The 14,617-nt window shown below is 32.7% G+C and overlaps 1 protein-coding gene across 1 annotated transcript in view; it reads right to left on the bottom strand.

Annotated features, from left to right (window-relative positions):
* Positions 1 to 14,617, bottom strand: part of LOC118197601 (potassium voltage-gated channel protein Shal-like) — a 400,950-nt gene that overhangs the window by 74,260 nt on the left and 312,073 nt on the right. The window contains exon 2 of the mRNA XM_085825838.1: positions 10,391 to 10,553. Within this exon, the coding sequence (XP_085681964.1) occupies positions 10,391 to 10,553 (163 nt within the window). The remainder of the gene's footprint in view (positions 1 to 10,390; positions 10,554 to 14,617) is intronic.

Genomic DNA, 14,617 nt, shown 5'->3' with positions numbered 1-14,617 from the left:
AAAAAATCTGAAAGGTTTCAGATTTTAAATTGCGTCCAAAAGAGCGTTTTATTTAACGTTTTGTGTTTTATCTTTATTTATTAAATATCATAATTCTTTACACTTAAACTATAAAATTCAGTTCAATAGCAATGTCGCACAATAATTTTAAAATGAGCACACTTTAGAATTTCCGATACACAGTTCCGCGCGTTGGAGATAAAAAGGTTCTTTTCCTGTAGAGTGTTGCCATTTGCTCGCTTTTAAATCTTTGAATTTGTTACTCAAAAATTCGTTAAAGTTTTACAAAATCTGAAATCAATCATAAAACAAATTCCAAATTTCAAATTTGGTCTTCCACATGAACATATTCTTAGGAGAATTACGTCATTCAAAATTCGATGGTTCTATGTACCGTTGTTTTATCACAATGCAAGAAATAGACATACATTTATGCAGATTTTTCATTATTTAATTACTTGAAATATAATGCAGGACTCTAACATTGGGTGGCAACAGTTTGAAAAGTGAAACGGACATTTATAATGAATCAACGCAAAATCGCAAAACGAAAACAATAATGGTTATGGTAATGATTCTGCAAATTTAATACACAGGTTTATCTTGATAGATAAATAACTAGATAGTTAACTTGATCGACAGCGATAGAGAATGAAGTCGTTATTGGTCACCTAGGCAGTATCTCTGTCAGTGAAGTTATTTCTGTAGCTTGCATAGATATGTGTTTTTTATGTCACTTCCGTTGTGAAATTCTGGAACCAAATATATAAAGTTCGGTAAAAAAAAAGAATTAATTAAAATAACATGATATAACATGATATATTCTGGAACGAACCGTAAAGTTTTAAGCAGCAGCTTTTTATAATTAATACTTTGTTAATTAAATTTTCCTATCTTTGTGATATTTACTCTTAATTTGAATACGTATTTCATTTGACCCTAAACACGATACGCCCATATCATAATTCAGTTAGGATAATTTTAAATGAACGACAGATTCTTTTGTTTTAAATTTCTAAAATAATTTCCGAATGATTAATCATTATGGTCAAGAATTTAATTAATAATCAACTACCCCGAGTCCGAGTAAGAAACTTTCTCCCTTGGATGTTCAAATTTACAATGAATTTAAAATTGTATATTATTAACCCAAAAGAGAGTTAGTCGGGATAGGCTATTAGTCTCGAAACGGAATTTTAGGTCGTCAACTATAAACAGCGATTCACGTTTTAAATTGTTACCACCAAATACTCTCGCCCTGTATTATATTTAAAGAAATTAAATAATTGATGATCTGTATGTATGTATATTCCTCGCAATATGAAGAAACGACGGTACATAGAGACATCAAATTTTGAACAATGGTCAGCCGAACCTGTGCACCTGGAGTTCCGAATTTTAAATTTACAATTTTATACATCATATTTTGCAAAACTTTAATGGAATTTTTCATTAACAAACTCAACGATTTGATAGCGAGCAGTGGCAACACTGTGCGAAATAAAATATTTTTCATCTCCAGCGGGCGAAACTGTCTCTAGGAAGTTCTAAAGATATGTTGTTTTTAAATATTTTGTGATTTTGCTGATGAATTGAAATTTATGTGGCGTAAGTACGGAGAACTTTAAAGTTAACATACAAAACATTAATAATAAAAAGAGGCACAAAAAATGTTTTAAGCTATCTTACTGAAAAACTAAACATTGATATGATGAACTGGCAAACGGCTGAAAAAAAATACAGAAAAACGTAGGCCTACACTTAACACTGCATCGAGAATTCTAAACACATGCTGTTATGCCGCGTTTAATTTTTTAAAAAATTTTGCTGTTGAATCTTATGTGGCGTAAGTGTGAAGAAAATGGTGCTTAAAGCTAGCAGGATTGAATGCAACAGTAAACGGATAGACTTCGAGTGCGTAAAAATTCATGACAAATCCTTTTTGGCCATCGTTAAAATCTGGACCCTTTCAGAATTTTTTTTCACATTTCTAATGTTATTTTTTTGATTAATTACCTTAATGTAAGAATGAAATTTATGCAAGTTATAATTCAGTCTATTGTTCCGTAAGGAATTAGAAATGTGACTAAGAGATAAGAAATATGAAAAAAGAAAAGGCATCAAACTTAATCAAAAAACAAAAGTTAAGTACTGAAATAACTCAAAATAAGAGAATAAATTGAGAAATCTAGTCAATAAAACAACTGAAGAGAAATATTTAAGGCGAACTGTATAAAAGTGGTGATCTGAATAATGAATGATATGTAGAGCATCGATCGGTTTTAGACAATCAAAAACTTTATAATCAAACCCAGAATACAAAAACAAAATTCTCTATTAAGGCCAGTGCCAGAGCATGCTTTCAAAAAGAAACAACAAAAACTCGGAGTGTTGATACTTAAAGCAAAATATTGAATCACGCAAAAATGCTATTAAATGTACATGTTTAAAGAGAGTTCTCATCTCTCTGTCCGCGGCTGTAAACCTTTAGACCTAAATATAGGAAACAATAAAAGTTGCCTCTTGTGTATTTCAATGCATTGCGTTTAAATGTAATTGTTGATAAATAAAAAAGATTCTGCACAACAGTTTTTTCGCATTTGATGATGTTTGTCTGACATCCGGCAGGCAAGCCATAATCCGATCTGGCAGAGGCTTTAATTTTTTCCGTTTACTTATAATCAGAATTTAAACAACTTCAAGGGCCAAAATTACTCATAAACTCATAAAAATATACTTTCTGCATAAATAAGCGGATATTTCAAAATTAGTATTATCAACCATCCTTCCCATTTAAACGATTACTAACAAAATAAATAAATGTTTCACTCCCAAACGACCAAAATAGACTTGGAAATTTAGTCTCAAATTTTGGGGATTTTGATGTCATTTTCAGTTTACATTGAAGGATCGGTTATTTAATAATTTAAAATAAAAAAATAAAAATATTCGAAGCCCAGATTTCAAAGGTAGTACAAAAGTGTTTGTTAAGGATTTTCTACACTCTCAGTCTACTAAAAAAAGCTCACACGGAAATAGGCCCACATAGAAAAAGTTAATATGGAAAGCTGCTCACAGTAACACTAATAAAACGTTCACGTAGAAATTTCCTTACATTAATCAGTTAATAGTTAATCTATTTGAACATCATACACTTATTTGCATTTTTTAAATAAAAATGATTTAAATTAAAAAAAATCTATGGTATATATTTCAAAAATTGTACAACATATGTGTATATTCTATAGCTCTATAAGATTAAAAGATCTGCCGTTTTGAATTAAGAAAAGGAGATAAGGAAGTAAAAATGCAATAGAATATACAATGAAAATGTATTACAATTTTATTTGTTATAAAGTAAAATAATAGTAAATATAAGTTACATATTTTATGGGGTAAACATTTAGAAGAATAGACAAATATAAATAATTGCTTAAGTTACTAAAAACACCGTATCATAATTAAATTATCAATATATATTTCAAAAATTTATAAAACACAAACTTACTCAGTGTTAGCTAATCTAAGTAAATATCTAATTTTATCATTTATTTCATCAGTCTCTCTTACATGATTCGCGACTACGGAATGTAAGTTTTCATATTTTCTTTTCTTTCTTTTTTTTTTTTTTTATTTTGTTTTTAAACTTCAATACGTTCTGAATTTACGTTAGCTAATAAGAAGCGTTGACAGGCTAAATTTGTTTTCAGTCCGTCAAATGAAAAACCACATACTGGGATGGCTACATTTAAATAATGAATTTAGTGAGTTATGAAAGCCTTCGCAACAATTTGTGGTTTTAGGAGATTTTTCGAATGCTGCTTCGTACTGATGCCAACCTTCGACTGGAAATTGTGTTCGCCTACCCCGCGGTCCCTGGATGTATGTAGACAAAAAGCATATAAGAACTTAATTATACCCACCTTCGTCGGGATCAGCAAGTTGATGGTAAATTCTTCTTACTTCATGGCGTAACATACTTTTATCTCAGCGTGTGGAAAAGCATTGGAAACAGTGTTCATACATGCCTTTTCAAAATCGACGAAAATTTTACCAAGATCAAACCCGGAAGTAAGTTTTTAATTATATTAAATATTTTCTATAGATACCTTCGGAGGTCTATTTTACCTTCGGCAAAAATAGAGTAAAAAAAACAAAAATTAACTATTGGTAGTTAGCAGGAAAAGTGTCAGGCAATGGTATAGCAATACAGGGGCAATGGTATAAAATACATACCGGCCTCCAAAATTCAGGATTTCACTCTCGATTTCTTTTAAGCATCAGTTTTGTGTTCTTAATGTCCATAAGTTGCAGTTAATGTAGAATTTTACTACAGTTTAATTATTTTACATACCACTTCTGAAAGGGTTAATGCGGGCACAATTTTTCGTGAGCTTTTTTTCGTATAAGTATATTTCAAAGTGAGCATTTTTCCGTGTGAGCTTTTTTCTACGTGGGCAAATTTTCGTGTGGCATTTTTTCCTGTTAGCATTATTTTTTGTGAGTATTTTTCCTGTGGATATTTTTCCGGTCACCGCTTACTAGTCTGCTGTTGCACTTACTTCTGCTAACCCACTTCTTTTTGTCTTTTAAGCTTTTCTATCAAGCATCCTTTTCTTCGCAATTACGTCATGCACAAGTAAACATCAAAGTTATAAAGCTTTTAAAAGCAGCATGCGTTTAGAATTCCCGATACTGTGTTAAAGTGTTCGCACACATTTTTCTACTTTTTTGTCTTTTCTCAGTTTACCACATCCATCTACAGTTTCCTTAGTTTCAAGATGGCTCGCAAAACATTTTATTTGTTTTTTTATTAGTCCAAAGGGGCAATTTGCCCAGAAGGACTATTAATTTCATTTTGCGTCGATTCACTACAAGCGTTGTTTCACTTTCTTGTTTTTGACGTAATCCTCCTGCTAATATGGACATCTAAAAGCCCAAACTTGGAATTTGTTTTATTATCAATTTCATATTTTGTAAAATTTTAACGAATTTTTGATTAACAAACTCAAGGATTCCAAAGCGAATAATGGCAACGTTGTACAGAAAAAGCAATTTTATCTCCAGCGCACGAGACTGTGTATCGGAAATTCTAAAGATATGCTCATTTTAAAATTATTTTGCGATATTGCTGTTGGGCTGAATTTTATGGTTTAAGTGTGAAGAACATTTTTTTCGCACTTACGCCACCTAAAACTCTGTTGAATAGCAAATTCACAAAATATTTAAAAACAGCATATCGTTAGAATTTTCTCTAGACATTCTAACGCGTTGGGATAAAATGTTTCAATCCACACACTATTGGCCACTGCTCGCTGTAAAATCGTTGAGTTTGTTAAACATTCATTAAAGTTTTATAAAATATGAAATATAAAGTTCGAAATTCAAAATTCGTACCTCAGGGGGCTCATATTCGGGTGGAGGACTACGTTATTCAAAATTTGATTGCCCTAGGTACCGTTGCTTTTTCACAATACGAGAAATATACATAAATTCATGCAGATTCTTCATTATTTAATTTCTTTCAAAGTAATATAGGGCTTTGGTATTTGGTGGTAACAATCTAAAAAGTGATTCAGACGTTTAAAGTGATACTCCGCCAAGTCTGGTTTAGAGACTAATAGTCCATCCGATCTGTTACTCTCGAACTGATTGCTACAGAGTATAATATTCTGCTATTGTTATCGTAACGGAACTCACTTCTGTGAGAGTAACATAGAATAAGCCACGAAATTAGCCACGAAATCGCAAGACAGCGATTGTCGTTGGCCTGGCAAGAGCCTTGACCACTATGCACGTGACAGTACGACTTTGCTCAGTTCCACCCTCAACTTTGATGGAGAGCACTCATGAGGGACGGGTCCGAGGGTTTCCCTACCATCAAACTCTCGATAGGACTTTCGCCTTGCCGCATATTCAGAGTACCCACAGGCCGCACAGGCACTATGCATTTATAAACATCCATGCCTTCTCCGGGATTACAGTCCGGCCCTTCGGTACGGCAGCCAACATCGCTACCCTTTAATCCGGCAACAATATATTTTTTAACTTGTAATGGTTGCACAATGAAAGGGAAGAACTATTGCGCCGCGCGTCAGTCATTACTTGTCAAGAATATTTTTTTCTGTAGGAAACCTAATATTTACCTTAAAGAGAATTAAACAAACATTTACCTAACTTCACGAAAAGTTAAATATTTTAACTTAATAGAGTATAATTTTCTTCTCTTCAGTGGGTCGATAAAATGAGTACCCAGTTCTCTTGAGGACTAAACACCAGGGTCCTGCGACAAACTTACTTGTTCAGGGCATATGCCTCACGCACCCCGGGGCACACAGTCGTGAAAACAGATATCGCGGCACTGTTGGCCTTGGCCCTCTAGGGCTGTTGCGCCACTGAGTTTAGTTTAGATTAGAATATAATTTTATGAAGTAGAATAATACCAAATAAAAATGCAATAACGAAATAAATACGTAAACGAAATTACATGATTCCATACAGTTCGATGTTGAGAAAATCACATTTTTCTGAATTTGATGGTATTCACATTTTACAAAGAAAACGATTTTATTAATTTCGTTATCCTTATTAATGCTTACATTCTTAATAAGTTCTTTCAGTTTTGAAGGGGCCTCGAAAAGTAAAATAATAACATGTTTTTCAAAATATTTATTGGAACATTTTGCTTTAACGAACTAGTAGTTTTGTTAACATAGCCTACTAAAAAAACTGTCGTTCCTAGCTTGAATTTTATGAATCATTAGTTCTTTGATACCTTCTTGTATAAATTAATGATAATACGGTTTTTAGGAATTGTGAAAATATGGCAATGGAATGAGTAGTTTCCAGTTACTTAAAGAAGAGCATTTTAATGGCCGAATATTTGATAATTAGGTACTGGTGAGTCCAATAGAATATTGTCCAAGTTAAAGAGAAGTGATGGACCGATACTGTCCTCACAAGGAGGAGAGACAGTCTCACCTTTGTTTGTACTGCCCCCTGAGATCTTAACTTGGATCCACTAATCCGCATGTTTTCTGATAACGAGAGAGTCATGTAGAAACCATGAACATACAACAACAATATGCTGCGATAATAAACCTCAACAAATCTGACTAGAGCTCAGGATATTACAAATAACTCAATGTTTCAGTCTCGTACAAACCATATAAACATTCGCCATCATTTTGTGCGCGAAATATATGAACGGGGTGAATTGGATGTGCAGTATATACCTACCAGTGAAATGGAAGCTGATGTGTTTACCAAACCGCTGACTCCTGCTAAATATCTAAACTACTGTACACTGCACAAAAAAATTAAAAAAAAAATCTGCAGGTTTCAGATTTTAAATTACGGCCAAGGGCCTTTTTTAACGTTTTGTGTGTTAACTTTATTTATTAAATATCATGTTCTTTGCACTTAAACCATAAAATTCAAATGCCTCAAAATAATTTTAAAATGAGCATATCTTTAGAATTTCCGATACACAGTTCCGCACGCTAGATATAAAAAGGTTCTTTTTTCCGCCCGTAGAGTGTTGCAATGGCTGGCTTTGAAATCCTTGAGTTTGTTAATCAAAATTCGTTACGTTTTACAAAATATGAAATCGATAATAAAACTAATTCCAAATTTCAAATTTGGTATTCCACATGCCCATATTCATAGGAGGATTATTTCATTCAAAATTCGATGGCTGTATGTACCGTTGTTTTATCACAGTGCAAGAAATAGATATACATTATGCAGATTTTTCATTATTTAATTTCTTCAAATATAATGCAGGACTCTAACATTTGGGGGCAGCTGTTTGAAAAGTGAAACGGACATTTATAGTGAATCAGCGCAAAATCGCAAAACGAAAATAATAGTCCTTCAGGGACAAAGCCCCTTTGGACTAAAAAAAGACTGTTCTATATCTCCAGGTCTACTCGGCCAATTGGCGAAATTCAAATTGCGTTTACCATGTCTCGAATGCGCGACTTTGGTTATATATTAGATTTATATATAGCCTTTTTCTAATATAGGTATTTTGGAACAAAATGGGGCTTTTTCTGAAATAACATACCAATGTTTTTGCATATTTCGATTCTACGCCTTAAATTATGCTTTAATATTAAATTATGTAAAATTTGGTAAGACATTTACGGAAAAATTCAAAAATTTATCTTCGTGTATTTTTTTCAGTTTGAGCCAAGAATAAATTCACTTGGCGAACTTCTTAATATATGCCAACATATTTTTCTTTCCCTTCCAATGTGCAGAAGTGGAAAAAAAGTCACATCTTTTCTACTTTCAAGTAATTTTAACAAAATGCGTAAACCACACTTTCGCCATTATCGCTTTCAACAAATATGCAAATGATCCGTTACGGCTCCCCGATCTGGATGACTGGCACGGTAAGGGTTCGTCAGAATCTACTGCAAATTAAACGCATCACCCTTCTCAAGATCACTAAACGTTTCACTACCACATCCACAGTAGCTCTTCAAATCCTAGCAGGGGTTCTTCCCTTAGATCTCAAAGCAGAAATTGAGTGTGGCACTTATAGGTTAGTTCATTTTAAGGACTCCTTCCAGCTCGATGACTCCTCATTCATAGACCAGCGCTCCTTAGAACCACATTGCCACTATACTCCCGTCCACCCATCTCTCGCGAAAGATATAAAATGGCTTAAACATCTACCATAAGGACAAATCTTTTCTGATGGCTCCATAGTTTCAGAGCAAGTAGGTGCAGCCTTTGTCGCTTTCCACAACAATACAGGAATTCACTTAGTACGGTTCAGACTTAGCAATCACGCCTCGGTTTTCCAGACTGCTTCCTTTGCTTTAAAGAAGACAGCTCTCTGGGAAGGCAACACCAATTTTCCATCCATCAGCTTTTACAAGGACAGCATGAGCGTCATACAGGCACTGAACAAGAACGGCACGCAAGCCTTCCGCATCTCTTCATTAAAAGAAGTGCTTATTACCCTGTCTTCTTCCAGGCAAGTGTCTCTATGCTGGCCACGTAGTCATCAAGGAACCCAAGGTAACGAAAGGGCCGACTCTTTAGCTAAGGAAGCCACAAGTCATCCTTCCATCGACTCAGAAATCCCACTTTCCATAGTCGCTGCAAACACAAGATCTTCTGCGCCTTCAGGTCGATCTGGGAAGCTCGCTGGGACGACTCAGACACCGGTCGACACACTTACTCCATCTTTCCCTTGGTTTCCACCAAACGATTCAAAACAGATTTCTGTCTGCAACAAGCTTTCACAAATCACGGAAGATTTCAAAAGGCGCCAATATATAAATTCACGTGTATCTTTGGAAATTTTCAATGAAAAGCTCTAATCCTTTGCAGGTATGCTTAGAAATACATCCACTTTAAGAAGATTGTAAATTTTTTATAGGTGTTTCGAAAATTTCGAAAATTGTTTTTCGAAAAAAATTATAAAAAGTATTTAGAAATACATCATAAAAATGGGTAAATTTTATTTAGAATGAACCTAAATTTCGAAGGAGTTTTGTGTAGGAAGTAATAAAATAAGTTACATAAAAAAGCGATATTAATAAATACATACATATTTGAATTATTATGAGGAGATGAAATGTTGAGAGCTAATTTTTTAAAAACTTCTCGTGTGATTTTTACAAAACTTGGCAGTTTGGCATAATTTGAGTCGTAGAATGGAAATATGGAAAAAAAAACTGGCATGTCATTTCAGAAAAAGTCCAATTTTGTGTCAAAATACCCATATTTGTACGATGCTATATATAAATCTAATACATATGCTAAGTCGCGCTTTCGAGACATAAAAAACGCAATTTGAATTTCATCAATTGGCCCAGTAGAATGGGAGATATAGAACTATCCCCTTTTTTGCGCAGTGTGCAATTAATTACAGGACTTAATATTGCCTAATATATATGTTTTCCTTTTCAGAAATAGGAGAACCAACGTCGAAATTGGGTGTGTTGGCAACCGCCATTAATTACCCTAGCGCATGAGCAGCAAATGCTTATCAAGCAAGCCTGTGTTGCGGGTTACTTTAGTAACAGGCAGTCAGTGATGGAAGACGTCAATTTATTCTACATTTTTTAAACAGCAAACGTAAGTACACGAGTAAAGGAAAAGTATATACACGAAATGAGTTTTTTTAACTTCAGTGATAGTTTTGCGGCCTGATGAGGAATACGAAACAATTGAACAATACGAAATTTCACACAACATTTGCCATTTGCTTCCTTGGTTTTTAAACTCTCATTATTCTTAGAATTTTGTTCTATTATTTCAATTTTGCTAGATGGTCGCGAAAGAAGGAACATTCCTGAAAGTACAGAAATACAAAAAACACACAGAGAAAAATTTTGAAGTTGTGGAAGTAGAAGTTATTTTTTTTTACCTTTTGCGCTTTTCTCTTGTCTGCCCTCTGGCTCTGATGGTAAATTCGGGAGAAATTGGAGACAATGACCGGTACCGGTAAGGCAATTACCAATACGCCGCTCAAGGAGCAGATACCTCCCACGATTTTACCCGTAGGGGTGTCTGGCACCATGTCTCCGTACCTGTAATAAAAAACACAAACTATTAATAATTTAGCAAAAAACATTGCATCGAACAATGTGCTTTTGCACAGCTTTTCGTACCTTGAACAGATTTCCATGGAAAAGCTGTGGGGAATTTTATGTTAATTAGCCAGTTATAATGTCAGGCTAAACAACTAATTTGTAATTAAGACACAATAACACGCCGAACTACTTCTGATTCTTTGACTTCTGAATTAACTAATTTGTATTCTAGTGACAACTACGGAAAGAAGAAGTTGCAATAAAGGTTCAAATCATAGTAACTGTTTAATTAACATAAAACCTTATTAGCTTAGTAAAAAACAGCAATCTCATTTATTATGTACTTTACAGTTTGATTTCTAAAACAATTTTAAGCCGCCCAAACGGTAAGGGGGTTAGCTTCGCTGAGTGCCGTGCCGAAGGGCTCGGTTTCGAATCCTGGAGAAGGCATGGATGTTTGTAAATGTATAGTATCCGTGCGGCATGGGGGCACTCTAAATATGCAGCGGGCCGAAAGTTCCCTCGAAAGGTTGATGGTCCTCGGACCCGTTCCCCGTTGGTGCTCTCTATCAAAATTGGGGGCGGAAATGAGATAAGTCGCACTGTCATCTGTAAGGTGTTTGAGACTGTTGCCAACGACAGCCATAATCTTGCTCTCCTAGCCAAGAGAAAATTCGTAGGCTTAGACTGACTATACGTCAGACAAGTGAGCTTCAGCAACAACAGTGTAAGCTAAACTTTTATGATAATTACATTGTACCGATTGGCTAGATAATGCAAATATTTTGTTTTTTAATTATTCTGTAAAGAATATCTTTAATTACTGCAACAAGTGTTAGAAAACGCATCTTTTTAGGAATGACAAAAATGGGAAACAGATTAAATAAGTATTTTTTTCATGTAAGGAGTAATTTTTTAGGCTTTCTCATACTCGTTCTCCACTTTTTTGAAGCATACGTCTTTGTCTAGAAAATAAATGTGAATATTATCTGTTGAATTGTTTTTGAATATGTTTTGATTTTAAAGGAAAATTACATCTATAATTTCATTTATAGGAAGATCGTGTTGGATTTAAAGGAAGGTTACTAATAAATATTTCACGAAGGAAGATCGTGTTGGATTTAAAGGAAGGTTACTAATAAATATTTCACGAATTTTCAAACTAAAAGACGGTGCTTTAACTACATTAAAAGGTATACATGAAATAATTTTCTAAAAACCATGTAAAGCGATATAACTTCAAAGTTTAACTTTGAAATAATCAACTTTTAAGATAATAAGTAAGATAATAAGTAAACTTTTAAGATAACAATAAGTACTTTTAAGATAATAACAAAATTATGAGTATTCTTGCTTTTAATACGCTTATCAATTTCCGTATTTCAGTATTTTTGTTATATATATTGAAATTATTATTATTTATTATTGAAACAATTATTACATATATTGATTATTTATTACACATATTGTAACTATTATTATATTTTGCTTGGTAAATTAAAATTTTGGTAGTTGCTCCCTTTTTTAATTGCTTTGATTAATTTCTGCATTAAATCCTAATTAGAAAATTTTCTAGGTAGCTTTCGGTGCATATTATATATATATATATGGATATTTATATATATATAAAAAATATAATAGGCTAAAAATTAAAACCAAATTTTTTAAACCTGTCTTGCGCTATAGCGGCAGGATTGAAGTAAAATAAACTTATAAACTTAAAACGTCTAAAGTTAAATTGGAATTAAAGCAAGGCAATTCCTCAACAATATTAATTCTTGTAACTGTTTATAAGATGTTTAACACAATATCTAAACAAATCAAAATTAAAATAAGAACCAATGGTAGAACAAACTCGAAAAATAAAACTGCGAAAAGGAAATTATACATAATTATAAAAATTAATCTTCCTTTACTGAAACTCCAGTTCAGAACTCATCAGTGGAAAATAAATTAAAGCCTCAAACGAAAAATTATTAAATTAAATTTTCAATAAGACATTAAAATTCATATGAAACTGTAAAATCGAATCTCAAATGTACCAGAACTTTTCCTACACGCTTTCGAAACGCTCGGAAAAAACAATAAAATATAACATTGTGCTATATTGACCAGTCAAAAAAAAAAAAAAAAAAAAAAAAAAAAAACTTTTAACCATTAAAAAAAAGGTCTAAAAAAAGGTATGCAAAGTTGAAATTCAAAAGCAATTACAAATAAAGAGCAAAATAAATGTATATTAAATCAAACTGTCATTTAAACAACACTAAACAATTGGATGATGGTTCCCGATTATGCAAAACTAAACTTTTAATATCAGAAAACGACAAACTTTTTATAGAAATTTCTATGAATAATAAAATCTAATCTGAGCCTTAAACAGGAAAAAACTGAAACCCATTTGAAACAAATATAAAAAAAAAAAAAAAAGCAATTTTACTTATTTCTTAAGAGGACTTACTTAACATAAACTAGCTGAACTCTTAAAACGACCAAACTGTGTTCCTTGCAAAGAAAGGTAGAATTCAATGCTGCTCTGGGAGAAACACAAATAGTTCTTGGAAAAGAAATCGTAGTTCTTGGAAATTTGTATTAAATTTGTTATATATAGATAATGATTGTTTTTCATACCTTCCTTTCCTCAAAAATAATAGTCAGCCCACCAGCAGCCGTGTAAAGTCGCTAAACATTAGCTTCAGACCTCAAATCCCGGCGAATGGGCTGGTTGCATGGACATTTTCGTAGTTACCCTCATACAGGTTCATGAGTTACCTGTACGAGCTAATTTCTTTTAGAAAATCCTCCACGAAGGCATTCCTCTCCTTAGGCAGATAACTCTCGAGTGCTTTGCCATCGTTACATAAACCAAACGAAACCTAAAAATAGTCTTTTGCATTTTACAACTCCATTACGACTCTTTTAGTGGTTTATTTAGTATTTCACATTATTTTCTGACTTGATATTAACTGTTGACAACATTTTTCCTGAAATCAACGCTATTTGACGCGATTTATTACACTGAATATATTTTTAGAAGGTTTTTGTCTATTTTCAGCCATACACAAATAATACAATTTGTAGGGAGATTTCTTTAATTAAAAAAAATAATATTAGGTATTTTCTTGAAAATTAGGGACTTGATTATTTACCATTCATTTAGTTAATATGACTATGCCAAAATTTTATTTTCACGCATTACAAAAATCTATTACAAAAGCATAAAAGTTTCTTTAAACTGGGATTTTCCATCTGCAAAAGCTTATCAGAGATAATGAGAAAAATATTTAGAACTAAGTCTTATAGCTTTGTTTGAGAAACGTTTGTCTTTGGCTTTTACTGAATACTTCAGACTTTTGAAATGGTTATTATTTTTTTTAACGATAATTGAAAAATGTCTTGTGAAAACTTTTAATTTTTAATACTTGTATAAATATCTAAAGTGAGCGAAATTCGGAAATAAATATTTATGAATACCAGATACTAGATGTTTAGATCAGATACATATCACTCAATATCCGAAATTATCATACATTATCAGAAATATACGATATTTCCTATGTGTTAAGGAAGATTTGCCTAATTTCTGAGTTGAGTTATTTACAGCTCACACTTTTGCAGCGTATTATTGTTAATTACAATAAAATATCAACTTCGTCCTTTAACTTGGACTAATTATTTAAAGAGATTACCAACATCCCATAATGGGTCTCAATTGGTGATAAAAGTGAAATTTCTGGCCACTTTACCAAACAGTTTTGGATGTGTTTTATTTATTTCACAGTTTAATTAATAAAACATATTAAAAAAATCTGAAAGGTTTCAGATTTTAAATTACGTCCAAAGAGCCTTTTTTTAACGTTTTGTGTGTTACCTTTATTTATTAAATACCAAGTTCTACGTACTCAAACTATAAAATTCGGTTCAACAGTAATATCGCAAATTAATTTTAAAATGAGCATATCTTTAGAATTTCCGTTACAGAGTCTCGCGCGCTGGAGATAAAAATAATTTTTTTTCGTACAGTGTTACCATTGCTCGCTTTGAAATCGTTTAGTTTGTTAATC

The sequence above is a fragment of the Stegodyphus dumicola genome, chromosome 10, assembly GCF_044657685.1.
Source record: "Stegodyphus dumicola isolate Sdum_Otavi_A_Nest chromosome 10, ASM4465768v1".
Taxonomy (NCBI): Eukaryota; Metazoa; Arthropoda; class Arachnida; order Araneae; family Eresidae; genus Stegodyphus; species Stegodyphus dumicola.
The sequence above is the reverse complement of the archived record's forward strand: the minus strand, read 5'-3'. Positions and strand labels throughout refer to the sequence as shown.